Source organism: Aquarana catesbeiana, linkage group LG13 (assembly GCF_042186555.1).
Source record: "Aquarana catesbeiana isolate 2022-GZ linkage group LG13, ASM4218655v1, whole genome shotgun sequence".
NCBI lineage: Eukaryota > Metazoa > Chordata > Amphibia > Anura > Ranidae > Aquarana > Aquarana catesbeiana.
In genome coordinates, this window is record NC_133336.1 from 235281552 (window position 1) to 235295225 (window position 13674).

At 45.3% G+C, this 13674-nt stretch overlaps 1 protein-coding gene across 2 annotated transcripts in view; it reads left to right on the plus strand.

Moving 5' to 3' along the window:
- Positions 1 to 13271, plus strand: part of LOC141116974 (uncharacterized) — a 51224-nt gene extending 37953 nt beyond the window's left edge. For both annotated transcript variants that reach the window (XM_073609517.1, XM_073609518.1), the window contains one exon: positions 11887 to 13271. In XM_073609517.1, the coding sequence (XP_073465618.1) occupies positions 11887 to 12101 (215 nt within the window). In that variant the 3' untranslated portion in view covers positions 12102 to 13271. The remainder of the gene's footprint in view (positions 1 to 11886) is intronic.
- The last annotated feature ends 403 nt before the right edge of the window (positions 13272 to 13674 follow it).

Here is a 13674-nt window from a genome sequence, read left to right on the forward strand (position 1 = left end):
CTCTTCAAGGTAGATGATTGTTTATAAATATTTAACTGTTCGCTATATGTTAATCGAATGTCTAACTATGACTGGATACAAGAGTTTTGTTTAATAAATTGTATGTATGTGTTGTTATCTAAAAAGGAAAAAAGAAACATTTAATAAAGATTATGTAGAAAAAAAAGCAATTCCAGAGATCACCAGAAAGAAATGTAACCATTAGTTATATTTATTTACTAATTCCCTCTAGCATTTCTGTAGAATCGTTACATTGTATCTTTTGTTAAAAAAGCATATGTATTTATTATGATCTTTACCTGCATCTAGTGGCCATGTAGCATTTTTCTATTTCCCATAATAAAATAACATTCATTTAAAAGAGAAACTGCCTAAAGCAGGTGTCTCAACCTGGCAGCCCTCCAGCTGTTGCGAAACTACAAATCCCATGAGGAGTTGCAAGACTGACAGTTACAAGCATGACTCCCACAGGCAGAGGCATGATGGGACTTGTATTTTCACAACAGCTGGAGGGCCACCAGTTTGAGACCCCTGGCCTAAAGAACATTGTTTTTTTGCCCAGCTTGCACAGATAGATTGTGTATTGTGATGCAGATTGTGTATGCAGATTTGCTGGATGACTGGCTAAATAGACCCCTAAAGATGGGGTTTACAGTTAAGAGTTAGGCCACACTGTGTGAGTGTGTGTGTGTGGGGGAGGGGTGCATCTAAGATCTACTTGTCTTGTAAATCTGATATTGAATGGAGTTCAAAATGAATGATTTTGGGCTATTTTCCCTCCAGGTCAATTGTTCTTCATTGAGGATGTAGCACCCTGGAGTTTAGGCAGGGAGCGCCTCACAAATGTACTTGCCAGGAGTAGTTATCCTGGTTAATTGTTAGAGATCTATTGATTCCTCCCTAAGTTTGGCCTTGTTGCACTTTTCTCTTCTACCACTAGGTGGCCGGGTACTTAGTGGTACTAGATATGAGAAGGGCAGCCCAAGGTCAGGTTATGGATATATGGGGTATCTCAGCCAATGGGCAGGGGTTTTCTTGGATCCCTTGGCCTGCTGGGAGAACCTATATATTTGGGTGGAGTCAGGTGATCTATGTTCTGTGCCACCTGGACGGCTGTCTGGGTGGACGTGTCTTATTGCCCGGGCTGCTAGGCCAGAGATAGGGCCTTTCCCAGGCACATCTGGCTGCTAGGCTGTCTGAGGGCCTATCCAGAAGTGAGAGAGCAGTGCATGGTTGGGATTGCGGCTTGCGACCAGAAGTGCTGGAGAACCTGTCATGGTTGGAGGTAGAGGGGAAGCTGTCACCAGTAAGGGACAATCCACCTTATTACAGGGGACCACAGTGAGTAACTGAAGCAAGTACCGGAGCAGAATTCTCACCAACCAGGGATGGTGAAGAATCTGGAAACTTCAGTGGGAATCAAGCCAGGGACCCAACCAGCGGAGGTGACGCTTGCAGAGCAGCCTTGTGTGTCAAGCCAGGGACCGAGCAGGCCAACGTGGGTGAAGCTTGAGAAGTATCTGGAGTGCCAAGCTAGGGACCCAGAAGAAGGGGTCCGTCGAGATACAGGCTCTGATCAACTCTGGAGATGCAGGCCTGTTCATTGATACTGCCTTTGTATCGAAGCACTCAATTCCGCTGCAGCTACGTGATACTCCACTTGTTATTGAGGCTCTTGACGGGAGACCTTTACAGCCTGCCCATGTGACTCATGAGACGGTTCCGTTGTCCATGGCCATAGGGGCTTTTCACCATGAGATAATCCAATTCCAAGTTATTTCCTCACCTAAATTTCCGCTGGTTATTGGTTATCCTTGATTACAGAGGCACAACCCCTCTTTCGATTGGTTCCATGCTGAGGTTCTCTCCTGGTCGCCATAATTTAGTGAAACATGCTTCCAGAAGGGAGCCAAGGTCCTGTGCACCTTTTCACTCTCCTCCCTGCCGGAGGAGTACCGCGATTTTAGCGATGTCTTTGACAAAGGTCAAGCCAGTAGTTTTCCTCCACACCGGCGTATGATCGCGCAGTTGACCTTCAACCTGGTGCCACACCCCCTCGTGGCCAGCTTTGTCGGTCTTGGAGGATAAGGCCATGGAGGAGTATGTTGCAGACGCACTTTCTCGAGGTTTCATCCGCAAATCCTCATCTCCTGCTGGTGCTGGTTTCTTCTTTGTGAAGAAGAAGAGTGGTGAACTGAGACCTTGTATTGATTATAGGGGTCTCTATCATTTCAGGATTAAGAATGCCTATCCGATTCCATTGATTCCAGAGTTATTTGACTGCAACGTTTTTCTCAAAGCTTGATTTGAGAGGGGCATACAATCTCGTGAGGATTAAACTGGGCGACACTTGAGGAAGATACTATCGTGAAGATTGAAGGAGCTCAAGGGATTCAGTGACAGTAAATCAGTGCATCTAGTGAGAGACCAGGAGTTCAGTGGGCTGAAGAACTACAAGGAGAGATTGTAGTGGAAGTGAAAGGAACTGTTAAACTTCAAGTTAGGAACTGTTATAGGGCGTACACACGGTCGGACTTTGTTCGGACATTCCGACAACAAAATCCTAGGATTTTTTCCGACGGATGTTGGCTCAAACTTGTCTTGCATACACACGGTCACACAAAGTTGTCGGAAAATCCGATCATTCTGAATGTGGTGACGTAAAACCAGTACGTCGGGACTATAAACGGGGCAGTGGCCAATAGCTTTCATCTCCTTTATTTATTCTGAGCATGCGTGGCACTTTGTCGGTCGGATTTGTGTACGCACGATCGGAATTTCCGACAGTGGATTTTGTTGTCGGAAAATTTTATCTCCTGCTCTCCAACTTTGTGTGTCAGAAAATCCGATGGAAAATGTCCGATGGAGCCCCCACACAGTCGGAATTTCTGACAACACGCTCCGATCGGACATTTTCCATTGGAAAATCCGACCGTGTGTACGGGGCATTAGGCTGCATTCACACCTGAGCGTAGCGTTTTTGAGCATTTCTTCCGGCGTTTTGTTGCACGTTTCTTTGGGCATATTTGCGCGTTTCCATGCAGCGTTGTCCGGCGTTTTTGAGCTTTGGCATTTTTTTTATTAGCCAATAGGAAAAATGATCATCTGTTTCATCATTTGTTGCTATGTTGTTAGATTTTGTGATCTGCTTCCTGCTCCAAAAACACCCAAATCTGCCCGATTCGCGTGACAAAAAAGGGTCCAGAGCTTGTTTGAGCTTCAGGCGTAGGGCTTCAGGTGACTTGGAGTGGAGATGTGAACCATCTCCATAGAGAATAATGGATTTTTTCCCCTCAAGCGTTTTGTAGCTTCAGGCTTCAAGCTACAAAACGCTCAGGTGTGAATGGGCTCTTAAAGACTGTTGCCATAGGAGACAGCATTCCTGCACGTGCAGATGTGGCGTCTTTCTGGATGTCTTTTACTGCATGGCTGTCCTCCTGTTGAAGTCTCGGAGTCTGCCAATTGAACTTGCAAATACCTAAGGGTGTCCTGGCCCAAACCCTCTTTCCCCCAGAAAAGTTAAGAGAAATAAACTTTCTTTTGCATTCAAGAAGTGTCTGGCGCCCAATGACTTTGACCATCTTTGCATCCACTATGCCTTACAACCTACTACATACAGAAGGATGTCAGCTATCTCTAGCCCTGGAGGTTCTCATTAGACCGAAGGAGGTCCGGGACCTTGCTACAAGTGATTTAGGAAAATGGTGGTTTTGTACAGTAATTCAAGAAGCACCATTGAGTTATTTTTGCCCTTTTTAGGCATTTTATTGTTCACCAATAAATCCAAAAACATGAAATAACGAAAACATACCAGGTAATGCAACGCAATATCGTTTATTTTCATTTTAGCACTTGATTTGGTCAGTGGGAATCACTTCCTATAAAGTCAAACTTAAAAGGCATCATAGAAAAAGTCGAAACTTTGCACGCGATGCGGTTTCCTGAAATAAAAATAAAGTTACAGCCACAAACAGGAAACATTTTAAAAAAGCAATCACACTCTGCTTTCTGACAATGAAAGAAAAAAATACGAAACTGTAACTTTGTAAAAAAAAAGATTCTTAAATGCAGGGTAGATATAAACACATGGAGGGGAAAAGGGGCTAGCTACAGTGGGTGATAGCATGAAAACATGTCATTTGAATCTTTATCTTCCTCCAGGACTTTTCTCGTGCTGCATCAGTTCTGTCCATCTCCCTTCTCCATACCATCAGTCACTCACTACCCTTCCAAACCTAACAATACACCCTTTAGACCTTCTCCAGAAAGATCTAAACCTTATCTACAGCACAACATCTCATCCCCACCATGCAGGATCAGTAGCTTTTTGGCATCCAATGGTGTAGGGGTTAATTCAGCATTAGTGGTTTGGGTTAGTAGTTAGGGTATGTTTCAAAATTAGATTGTGGGGGTTATTGTATTATAACATTAATAATATAATAGTATTTTTTTTTTCTAACACCCTAGAGAATAAAATGGCGGTCATTGCAATACTTTCTTTCACACCGTATTTGCGCAGCGGTCTTACAAGAGCACTTTTTTTTGGAAAAAATACTCCTTTTTTAATTAAAAAATAAGACAACAGTAAAGTTAGCCCATTTTTTTTATATTGTGAAAGATAATGTTACGCCGAGTAAATTGATACCCAACATGTCACGCTTCAAAATTGCGCCCGCTCGTGGAATGCCGTCAAACTTTTACCCTTAAAAATCTCCATAGGCGACGTCAAAAAAATTCTACAGGTTGCATGTTTTGAGTTACAGAGGAGGTCTAGGGCTAGAATTATTGCTCACGCTCGACCGATCGTGGCAATACCTCACATGTGTGGTTTGACCACCATTTTCATATGCGGGCGTTACTCACGTATGCGTTCACTACTGCATGTGAGCTCGGCGGGACGGGGTGCGTTTAAAACATTTTTTTTTCTTTTTCATTTTACCTTTTTTTTTTTTTTTTTTTTTACACTGTTCTTTTAAAAAAAAAAAAATAATTGTGTTTATTCCTATTACAAGGAATGTAAACATCCCTTGTAATAGAAAAAAAGCATGACAGGACCTCTTCAATATGAGATCTGGGGTCAAAAAGACCTCACATCTCATATTTACACTAAAATGCAATTAAAAAAAAAATTGTCATTTAAAAAAAATTTTAAAAAAAAATGGTCCTTTTAAGAGATATGGGCGGAAGTGACGTTTTGACGTCGCTTCCGCCCAGCAATGGTATGGAGACGGGTGGGGGCCATCTTCCCCTCACTCGTCTCCATACCCAGCAAGGGAGAAGACCCAATCGCCTCTGCCGCTGCCGACGGCCCTAGTAAGCAGCGGAGGGCACCGGAGCATGGCAGGAGGAGGGGGCCCTCTCCCGCCACCGATAAAAGTGATCTTGCGGCGAATCCGCCGCAGATACCACTATTATCGGAAACCGGACCGCCGGCCGAAGAAGAGGAAACCGGGGTTATGGCAGCTAACTGCTGCCATAACAATGATATTCCACTTCAAAGTTAGGACATATATCGGCGTGCGGCGGCCCGGAGTGGTTAAGTATTACGGTGAGGGATAGGGTCAGGTTAAGGTTTAAAGTCAAGTGCTCGCGTTAAGAATAAGTGTTCAGGGTTAAGTAAAAAGGTTTGTGTTAAGTGTTGGGTGAGGGATAAGTCTTAAAATGATTACTAAACGTTATGGTCAGAGCAGTTTGCAAAACTTATGCCACGTACACACGATCCGAAATGCAGCCAGCAAAAGACCGATGAGAGCTTTTGGTCGGAAAATGCGACCATGTGTATGCTCCATTGGACTTTTGCTGGCCGAATTCCAGCAAGCAAAAGACTGAGAGCTGGTTCTCAATTTTTCGTTCGGAAAAAGTTCCTATCCGAAAATGCGTTCGTCTGTAGCCATTCCGACGCTCAAAATTCCTACGCATGCTTGGAAACAATTTGACGCATGCTCGGAAGCATTGAACTTCATTTTCTCGGCTCGTCATAGTGTTGTAGAGAAGAGAGAGGCTCCCATCATATAGAGCATGGTGGTCCCATCCCCATTTATAGAAAAAAAATTGAATAACCCTCTCAATTGGGACTTTAAATAGACCACCCACTCAAAAATATGTAAAAAGTATTCTTTAATGATATGGAATAAAAAACATATAAAAACCAAATATGAACATATATCGTAGTGTTGTACGTCACCACGTTCTTGATGGTTAAAAGTTCAGCGAACTTTGTGACCGTGTGTATGCAAGGCAAGCTTGAGCGGAATCCCGTCGGAAAAGCCATCATATCTTTTTCCGACCAAAATCCTGATCGTGTGTACGCGGCATTAGAGTTTTTTTTTTAAAGGGTATATTTTTATTTATTTTCAGTACACAGCAAACAACTAGACATTCATGTATATGGAGCCAACATCGCTCAATCCATTATAAAACATGGCAAACTGGTATACGTTTGATGGATACATACCAACTCTACAGTTACATCTCTGCTCTGTTCAATTAAGATCCTTTAGTGATCAGGAGCTTCATTCGATCTTCATGGGGCAGGTGGGATGGTACTCTCAGAGCTAACCCAAGAGTCCCATAACTTTAAGAATTTTTTTGGGCATCCTCTGGCTTCATATGTCAACTTGTACAACGGAATAGCATGATTAACGGTGGTAAGCCAGAAGGCTATGGTGGGTGAGGATTGAGGTTTCCAATGAAGGGTTATCAATTATTTTAGCATAGAACAATACTATCCGCATAAAAGTTTGTACATTTTTAGAAATACCCTCACCGTCAACATATCCTAGTAAACACCTCAAGGGATTAGGGTCAAGGAGCTAATAAAGGCTGTCACCTCCGACCAGAACTTCCTAATCGGACTGCACTCCCACATCAGATGAAAGAATGTGCCATCAGCCGTGCCGCATCTGGAGCATAATACCGAGGGTAATCTATTAAGTTTAAACAGTAAAGAGGGTGTGAAATAAGATCTGTCTAGCTATTTAGTCTGTATGACCTTGTCACGGGAAGAAATGACAGAGGGAACCTAGAGAGGAAGAACTTCCTGCCAGATGTCCTCCGTCAGTCCAGAGATGTCAACTCTCCATTTATTGGCTGTACTGCTAAGCCTATTGCCCCGTACACACGGTCGGATTTTCCGACGGAAAATGTGTGATAGGACCTTGTTGTCGGAAATTCCGACCGTGTGTGGGCTCCATCACACATTTTCCATCGGATTTTCCGACACACAAAGTTTGAGAGCAGGATATAAAATTTTCCGACAACAAACTCCGTTGTCTGAATTTCCGATCGTGTGTACACAAATCCGACCGACAAAGTGCCAAGCATGCTCAGAATAAATAAAGAGATGAAAGCTATTGACCACTGCCCCGTTTATAGTCCCGACGTACGTGTTTTACGTCACCGCATTCAGAACAATCGGATTTTCCGACAACTTTGTGTGACCGTGTGTATGCAAGACAAGTTTGAGCCAACATCCGTCGGAAAAAATCCTAGGATTTTGTTGTCGGAATGTCCGAACAAAGTCCGACCGTGTGTACGGGGCATATGAGTTGTAGAATGTAGTAGGGACCTATAATATGTTGAGACTAGTTTGGTATGAGAAGGGTCCGTCAGTAATCGCTCTAGCGGAGAGAGTTGAACAGTTATGTTACGCAGGCCAAACTGTTGTAGCTGTTGTGTGGCGTATCTGCAAATAAAGGAAATAGGCCGTGCGTGGTAGCTTATAGTCTTGGCGAAATTCCTCAAAAGGGCGGAACATATTGTTCGAAAATAAATGCATTATTGTCTTCACCCTTTTTTTTTCTACCAGAATCCCCCGCCAGTCCTGCTGGAGAATTCCTGTAGATTTGGGTTCCCCCATAAAGGAGTATTTGGTAAATATGTATTGTGCTCAGTTGATGGCAACATTTTAGTTTGTTTTAAAGACCAGGCCTCTTTTTCAGACTGTTTACAAGTTAAAAACAAGTTTTTTTGCTAGAAAATTACTTAGAACCCCCAAACATTATATATTTTTTTTTCTAACACCCTAGAGAATAAAATGGCGGTCATTGCAATACTTTTTGTCACACCGTTCCAGGAGGGAGAGGAAGAGAATCAAGCATTCAGCGGCTGCATGGAGGAATATAGAAAGCTCATTTCCTCTATATGCGGCCCCCCGCCGATCCTCCTATTCAACTTCTTTTACTGCCCCCCCCATTTCTCCTTGTGCTCCCTGCCCCCCCCCCCCCCCATGCTCTCCTCCCCTCACCACACTCTCCACCCCTGTTTTTTCTGCCCCCCCTGCTCTCCAGCTCTCCCCATCCTACTGTAGCCACCATCCCAGTGCTCTTCACTCCCCCAGTGCTCTCCACCCATGTTCTTTCTCCCCCCCCCCAGTGCTCTTCAGCTGTCCCCATCACTCTCCAGCCCCCACCCCAGTGCTCTCCGCCCCCCACAGTGCTCTCCAGCCCCCCATTCTCTGCACCCCTATTCTTTCGGTCCCCCCCGGTGCTCTCAAGCTCCACCCATCGCTCTCCAGCCCCCCCTCGTGCTCTTTGCCCCCCCGTGCTCTCCACCCCTGTTTTTCTGCCCCTCCCCCAGTGCTCTTCACCACCCCACACTCTTAGCCCCCACAGTGCTCTCCACCTCTGTTCTTTTTGGACCCCCAGTGCTCTCAAGTCCCCCCCCCAGCGCTCTCCGCTCCCCATCCCTGTGATCTCCACTCCCCCCTGCACTTTGCCCCCACCTATGTGCTCTCCAACCCCACCAGTACTCTCTGCTCCCCCTTCTTTCCAGCTCCCACCCAGTGCTCTCCACTTCCCCAGGACCAGAGGACAGGCTGACTGGGGCCGGAGAATGAGGATGGCTGAAGGTGCAGGTGGCCAGGGACCACTCCATCTCACAGCAAACAGATCCTCTGGAAGGAGCACTGTCCCCATCCAAAACGAGAACAGACCCTGCCTGCTGCTGGCCATCATGGATATCCTGCTGGCATGCAAGGTACCGTACCGAGCATCAACAACACACCTTCCCACAGACAGGGACTGCTGACTGGGCCATGGGGCACAGGAGGGGCTGCAATGATGGGCACAGTGAAGCTGCATTCCTGGGCACAGTGAGACTGCATTCACGGCCACAGTGAGACTGCATTCACGGCACAGTAAAGCTGCATTTGATGGGCACAGTGAGGCTGCATTGATGGGCACAGTGAGGCTGCATTGATGGGCACAGTGAGGCTGCATTGATGGGCACAGTGAGGCTGCATTGATGGGCACAGTGAGGCCGCAATGGTGGGCACAGTGAGGCCGCATTCATGGGCACAGTGAGACTGCATTCACGGGCAGAGTAAAGCTGCATTTGATGAGCACAGTGAGGCTGCATTTGATGAGCACAGTGAGGCTGCATTTGATGAGCACAGTGAGGCTGCATTTGATTGGTACTGATGAGGCTGCATTTGATGGGCTCTGGTGAGGCTGCATTTGATGAGCACAGTGAGGCTGCATTTGATGAGCACAGTGAGGCTGCATTTGATTGGTACTGATGAGGCTGCATTTGATGGGCTCTGGTGAGGCTGCATTTGATGGGCACTGGTGAGGCTGCATTTGATGGGCTCTGGTAAGGCTGCATTTGATGGGCACTGGTGAGGCTGCATTGAGCTCCTGTATCATGTCTGCAGTCTCTGACCATCTCCTGTATCATGTCTGCAGTCTGAGGGAGTCTGCAGAGGAGTCAAGAGTGGGAGCACCGCCGGGATGGGGGTCATGGGAGAAGTCAGACAAGTGTGGACTGTGGAGAGGAGACTATAGGATAAAACCAGAGCCACCGAGCTTGAGCCGACTGACTGAGCCCTACACGGTGCACCTGAGAGGAGGTCAGTGACAGCACCGCTAGGCCAGTCTGAAGGGGGGGTCACTGATGTAAGGGGGAGTGAATACGATAATGTAAGGGGGCACCGATATAAAGCACAGCCTTATATCAGTAACCCACCCCCCCTTACCTTAGTGTATTCTTTCTGTGGAAGGTGGTTCCCCCCCCTCCCACGTTCTGAGTTCCTGGGGTCCCCCTTGATGATTGATCACTTACCACTTTTAACTGGAATTTGCTTTTATATATATATATATATATATATATATATATATATATATATATATATTTTTTTTATATATATATATATATATATAAAGCCTATGTGATTTCATATCTGTCTTATCTATATATAATACACTCTTCAAATGTGCATTTTATGGTTTTTCCCTTTCATGAACAAGAAATCAATGATGTTATGCTGTTGCGGTGGTATAATAATGCTGTGGGGCTGGTATGAAATTTTTTCCAGGGCTGGATGTTATTCCCAGTCCGGCCCTGATTGGAGGGACCACCAATGCGCGTGAGCCAACTGTGAGGCTATATAGTAGGTTTGAAGGCATGGTAATGCCAGTCCTCCCTCCATTACTGGTAATTGTAAGGTATTTTTAGTAATCCTAACTGCTCCCCCCTTCCAAATAAACATGGTAAGGGTTGAATCTATTTCCTTTAATTTGACTTACATGACGTATACTGGTGAATTACTCAGGATATATAGGAATCGTGGCAAGAAGATCATTTTAAAAATGTTTATCCTACCTAGCAATGTCAGAGAGAGAAACAAAATATAGGTGTCTTGCGAGCCACAGATGAACTAATGCCTCTAAGGAGTAAACTATTTAAGCTGCAAGCACTGAACCACGTTTCATTGCGTGTAGATAGATAAAAAATAGTAAATGTGCCCGCGCTAGTATAGTGTCACATATAAAATATATAATATATAAAAAATATTTTCACATATAAAACACATGTAATGTGATAAATAAAACCATACAGGTAAATTATAATGCAAATAACTATAAATGATAAACCACCAAGTGCATACAAAGGTGCAATCGTGGTAGTAACTAATAAAAGTGCAACGTGCTAAAATATAAATATCAAAACACTTTCCAGTGACAAATGAGTGTATATCCCAATTAATAAATACAAATCACAAAAAACGTGAATAAATATTGTCCATAAAATGAATATACATCATGCTTCTTCTGATGGGTGTATAAATCACAACACGTGAAAACTGTGCTCTCCCGTGACACCCCACATGTGCTTGCGCTCACCTTCAGTCCTGTGACACAGTAATTAAACGGTGTCAAAATAAGCATTGGGGCCACTCCTAGGCTCACTCAGGATACAATGATGCAAAGATACTCCTCCCAGGTGAAACTGCTAGGCTCACTCAGGTTACAATGGTGCAAAACCACTTCTCTCAGGTAAAACCAAGATCCAAAATCATAGAAAAAACAAACAGAGGGACTCCATAGTGCAATATAGCCAGGACATTTATTAAAGAATAAGCCCTCCAAGAGGGTACTCACATTGGATGGGTGCTAGAGTGCACCAGACTGTACAGGTAAAATAATAAGCAGCTGATCGTATGGCGTGCGGTATGGCATGTGCAATCCTCCTCCTCTGCTGACAGCTCCGTCCTACCCCTCCCCGACGCGTATTCGGCACAGGGGTTTCGTGCCTTCCTCTGGGGGATATCTGGTTAGGGTTATTCTCTGAAAAATGGCCAATAAATCATACATTCTGCCAGGGTATGTAAACTTGTGAGCACAACTGTATATATTACATATGTTTGTATTGATATACCTCCATGTATCTGATATGTACAATATTGCATAGGATTTTATTTCATTATCATTCAATAACATTTTGAGGGACAATATATTCCTACACACACTTGACTTCCTGCCAGTTGACCCATTGGTGGACATAGTGGTCAGCCTGAAATAGCTGAACATAGAAATCCAACTGAACAATCACATTTAGAAGGTCATTTGAAAGACGGATTAACCTCTGCAGTCTTATCTGTCATTGCAGGAAGAAATACGGAAGGAGATTACAGCGTCTTGAACTTCATAAGGCTCATGGTGGCCGCCTGCGTTTTCATGGCCCTCTGTTGGTTCGTGGCTCACTACGGGAAATGCGGGAAGAGGTCATGTGATGGCGCAGCCACGCAACTTCCAACAAGGAATCTGGATTTTAATGGAACTGATGGGGCTCATCCCACGACCGTTTATGTCTTGGCCCAATAAGATAGAAACTCATACGCTGAAACTTCTATCGCAACATCTGAAAGCAAAAAAAAAAAAGATTTGCTCACCACAAAGATTTATCCAGATAAAATGACAAGACAAAGTGCTGAACTGGGAGGAACACACAGGAAAAACAGCAGCCTACGCCCAGAAAAGAGGATCTAGTCTAAAAGCGTTATTTCAAAAATGAAATTTTTTAGGGTGTTTCCGGTGAAGTCATATTCTTTTCTTTTTTTCGTGCAAAGTTTGCTATTTTCTGTAATTTGCTGTAACACAGTTTTATTGTAGAAACTCTGTATCTGCAATCACACAGGCTCCCTGATCACAACTCCAAAGAGTGTACAAGTACACAGTACATATGGTAATCCTAGGTGAAGTGCAGAGTCCCTTGGTCCCCTGGTCCTTTCATCTATATTTGAAGGCCATCAACAGGGTAGAGGTATGGATGAGGCAACTGTATGAATGGATGCGGGTGGTGGAAGCTGGTGGTTTATTTTTTTGGGGGGGCGGTAACAAAACAACAATGGGTCACCTGCAACCCCCCCCCCCCCCCCGGCGGTTGGTCGGGCCACTAGTTGTAGAGACTCAGTTTTTCTGCTCACCTTTTTTCAATGCCTCCTCACTGCCTCCTCCAATTCCTGCACCGCCTGTGGGGGGTCCAGGGGCAGATCTCCCATGGCTCCTTTTTTGAGACCCCATTCACCAGTCCCCACCTGGTAGCCCTTGTCCAGGCCGTTCTCGCAGCGGCTCAGCTTGCCGGTGGCCTCTTGGTCGGTAAAGATCTGCTTCTTCTGTTGCAGCACGGTGTGCCGGAGCTGCTCCGCGTTGTTCTGCAGGGCGAGGTGCTCTTCTCTGGCAGGCTGGTGGGAGTCTCTCTCCACATCAGAGGGACACTCCATGGCTAAGGGGGTGCAGATGAGTCTGCTGAAGCTGGGGGACGACTGGCTCTTGGACTCTTGGATCCGGGGAGCTTTAGGAAGACGTCCTTTCGATTTCGCCGTGCGTCTCCTCCATCCTCCTCCTAGGCGGCCAAAAGGATCGTCTGTCCTTTCAGCCAACCGGGTGACGGGTCCCGGGACCCGCTTTCTGATTGGCCGGGAGGAGAATCATTGTGACAATAGCGAATATTCATTCGCTATTGTCACACAAGTGGCACACAAGAGCCATCACTTTTTTGAAGCCTGTTAGAGCCTCTGGCTCTAATCATGCGCTTCAAAAAAAACCCCATTGGAGTCCATGCATCCGGTGTCCCTCATGTAGATTAGGGGGGCAGACACATGAATAGGGGGGGTGGCGCCCGTGCGCCCCTAATGGTGGGGCCGCCACTGGATGGATGGCTGAACAGGAGAAGGGACCAAAACTGGAACTTCTGCGGCTCTTGCAGAAGATCTGGTTAGGATCACCTCAATGTGGAAGAAAAAGAAAGAGCAGGGGGGCCAAGGTCAGCATCAAATAAAAAACACTTTATTAAAGTAAGCAGCACACTTGCATTGAAGTTAGCATGAAACAGTGTGGATAGGGAACACCTGAGACCAAGCAGCTGTGATCAGTGTGAGACTTTAGGCATCACTGA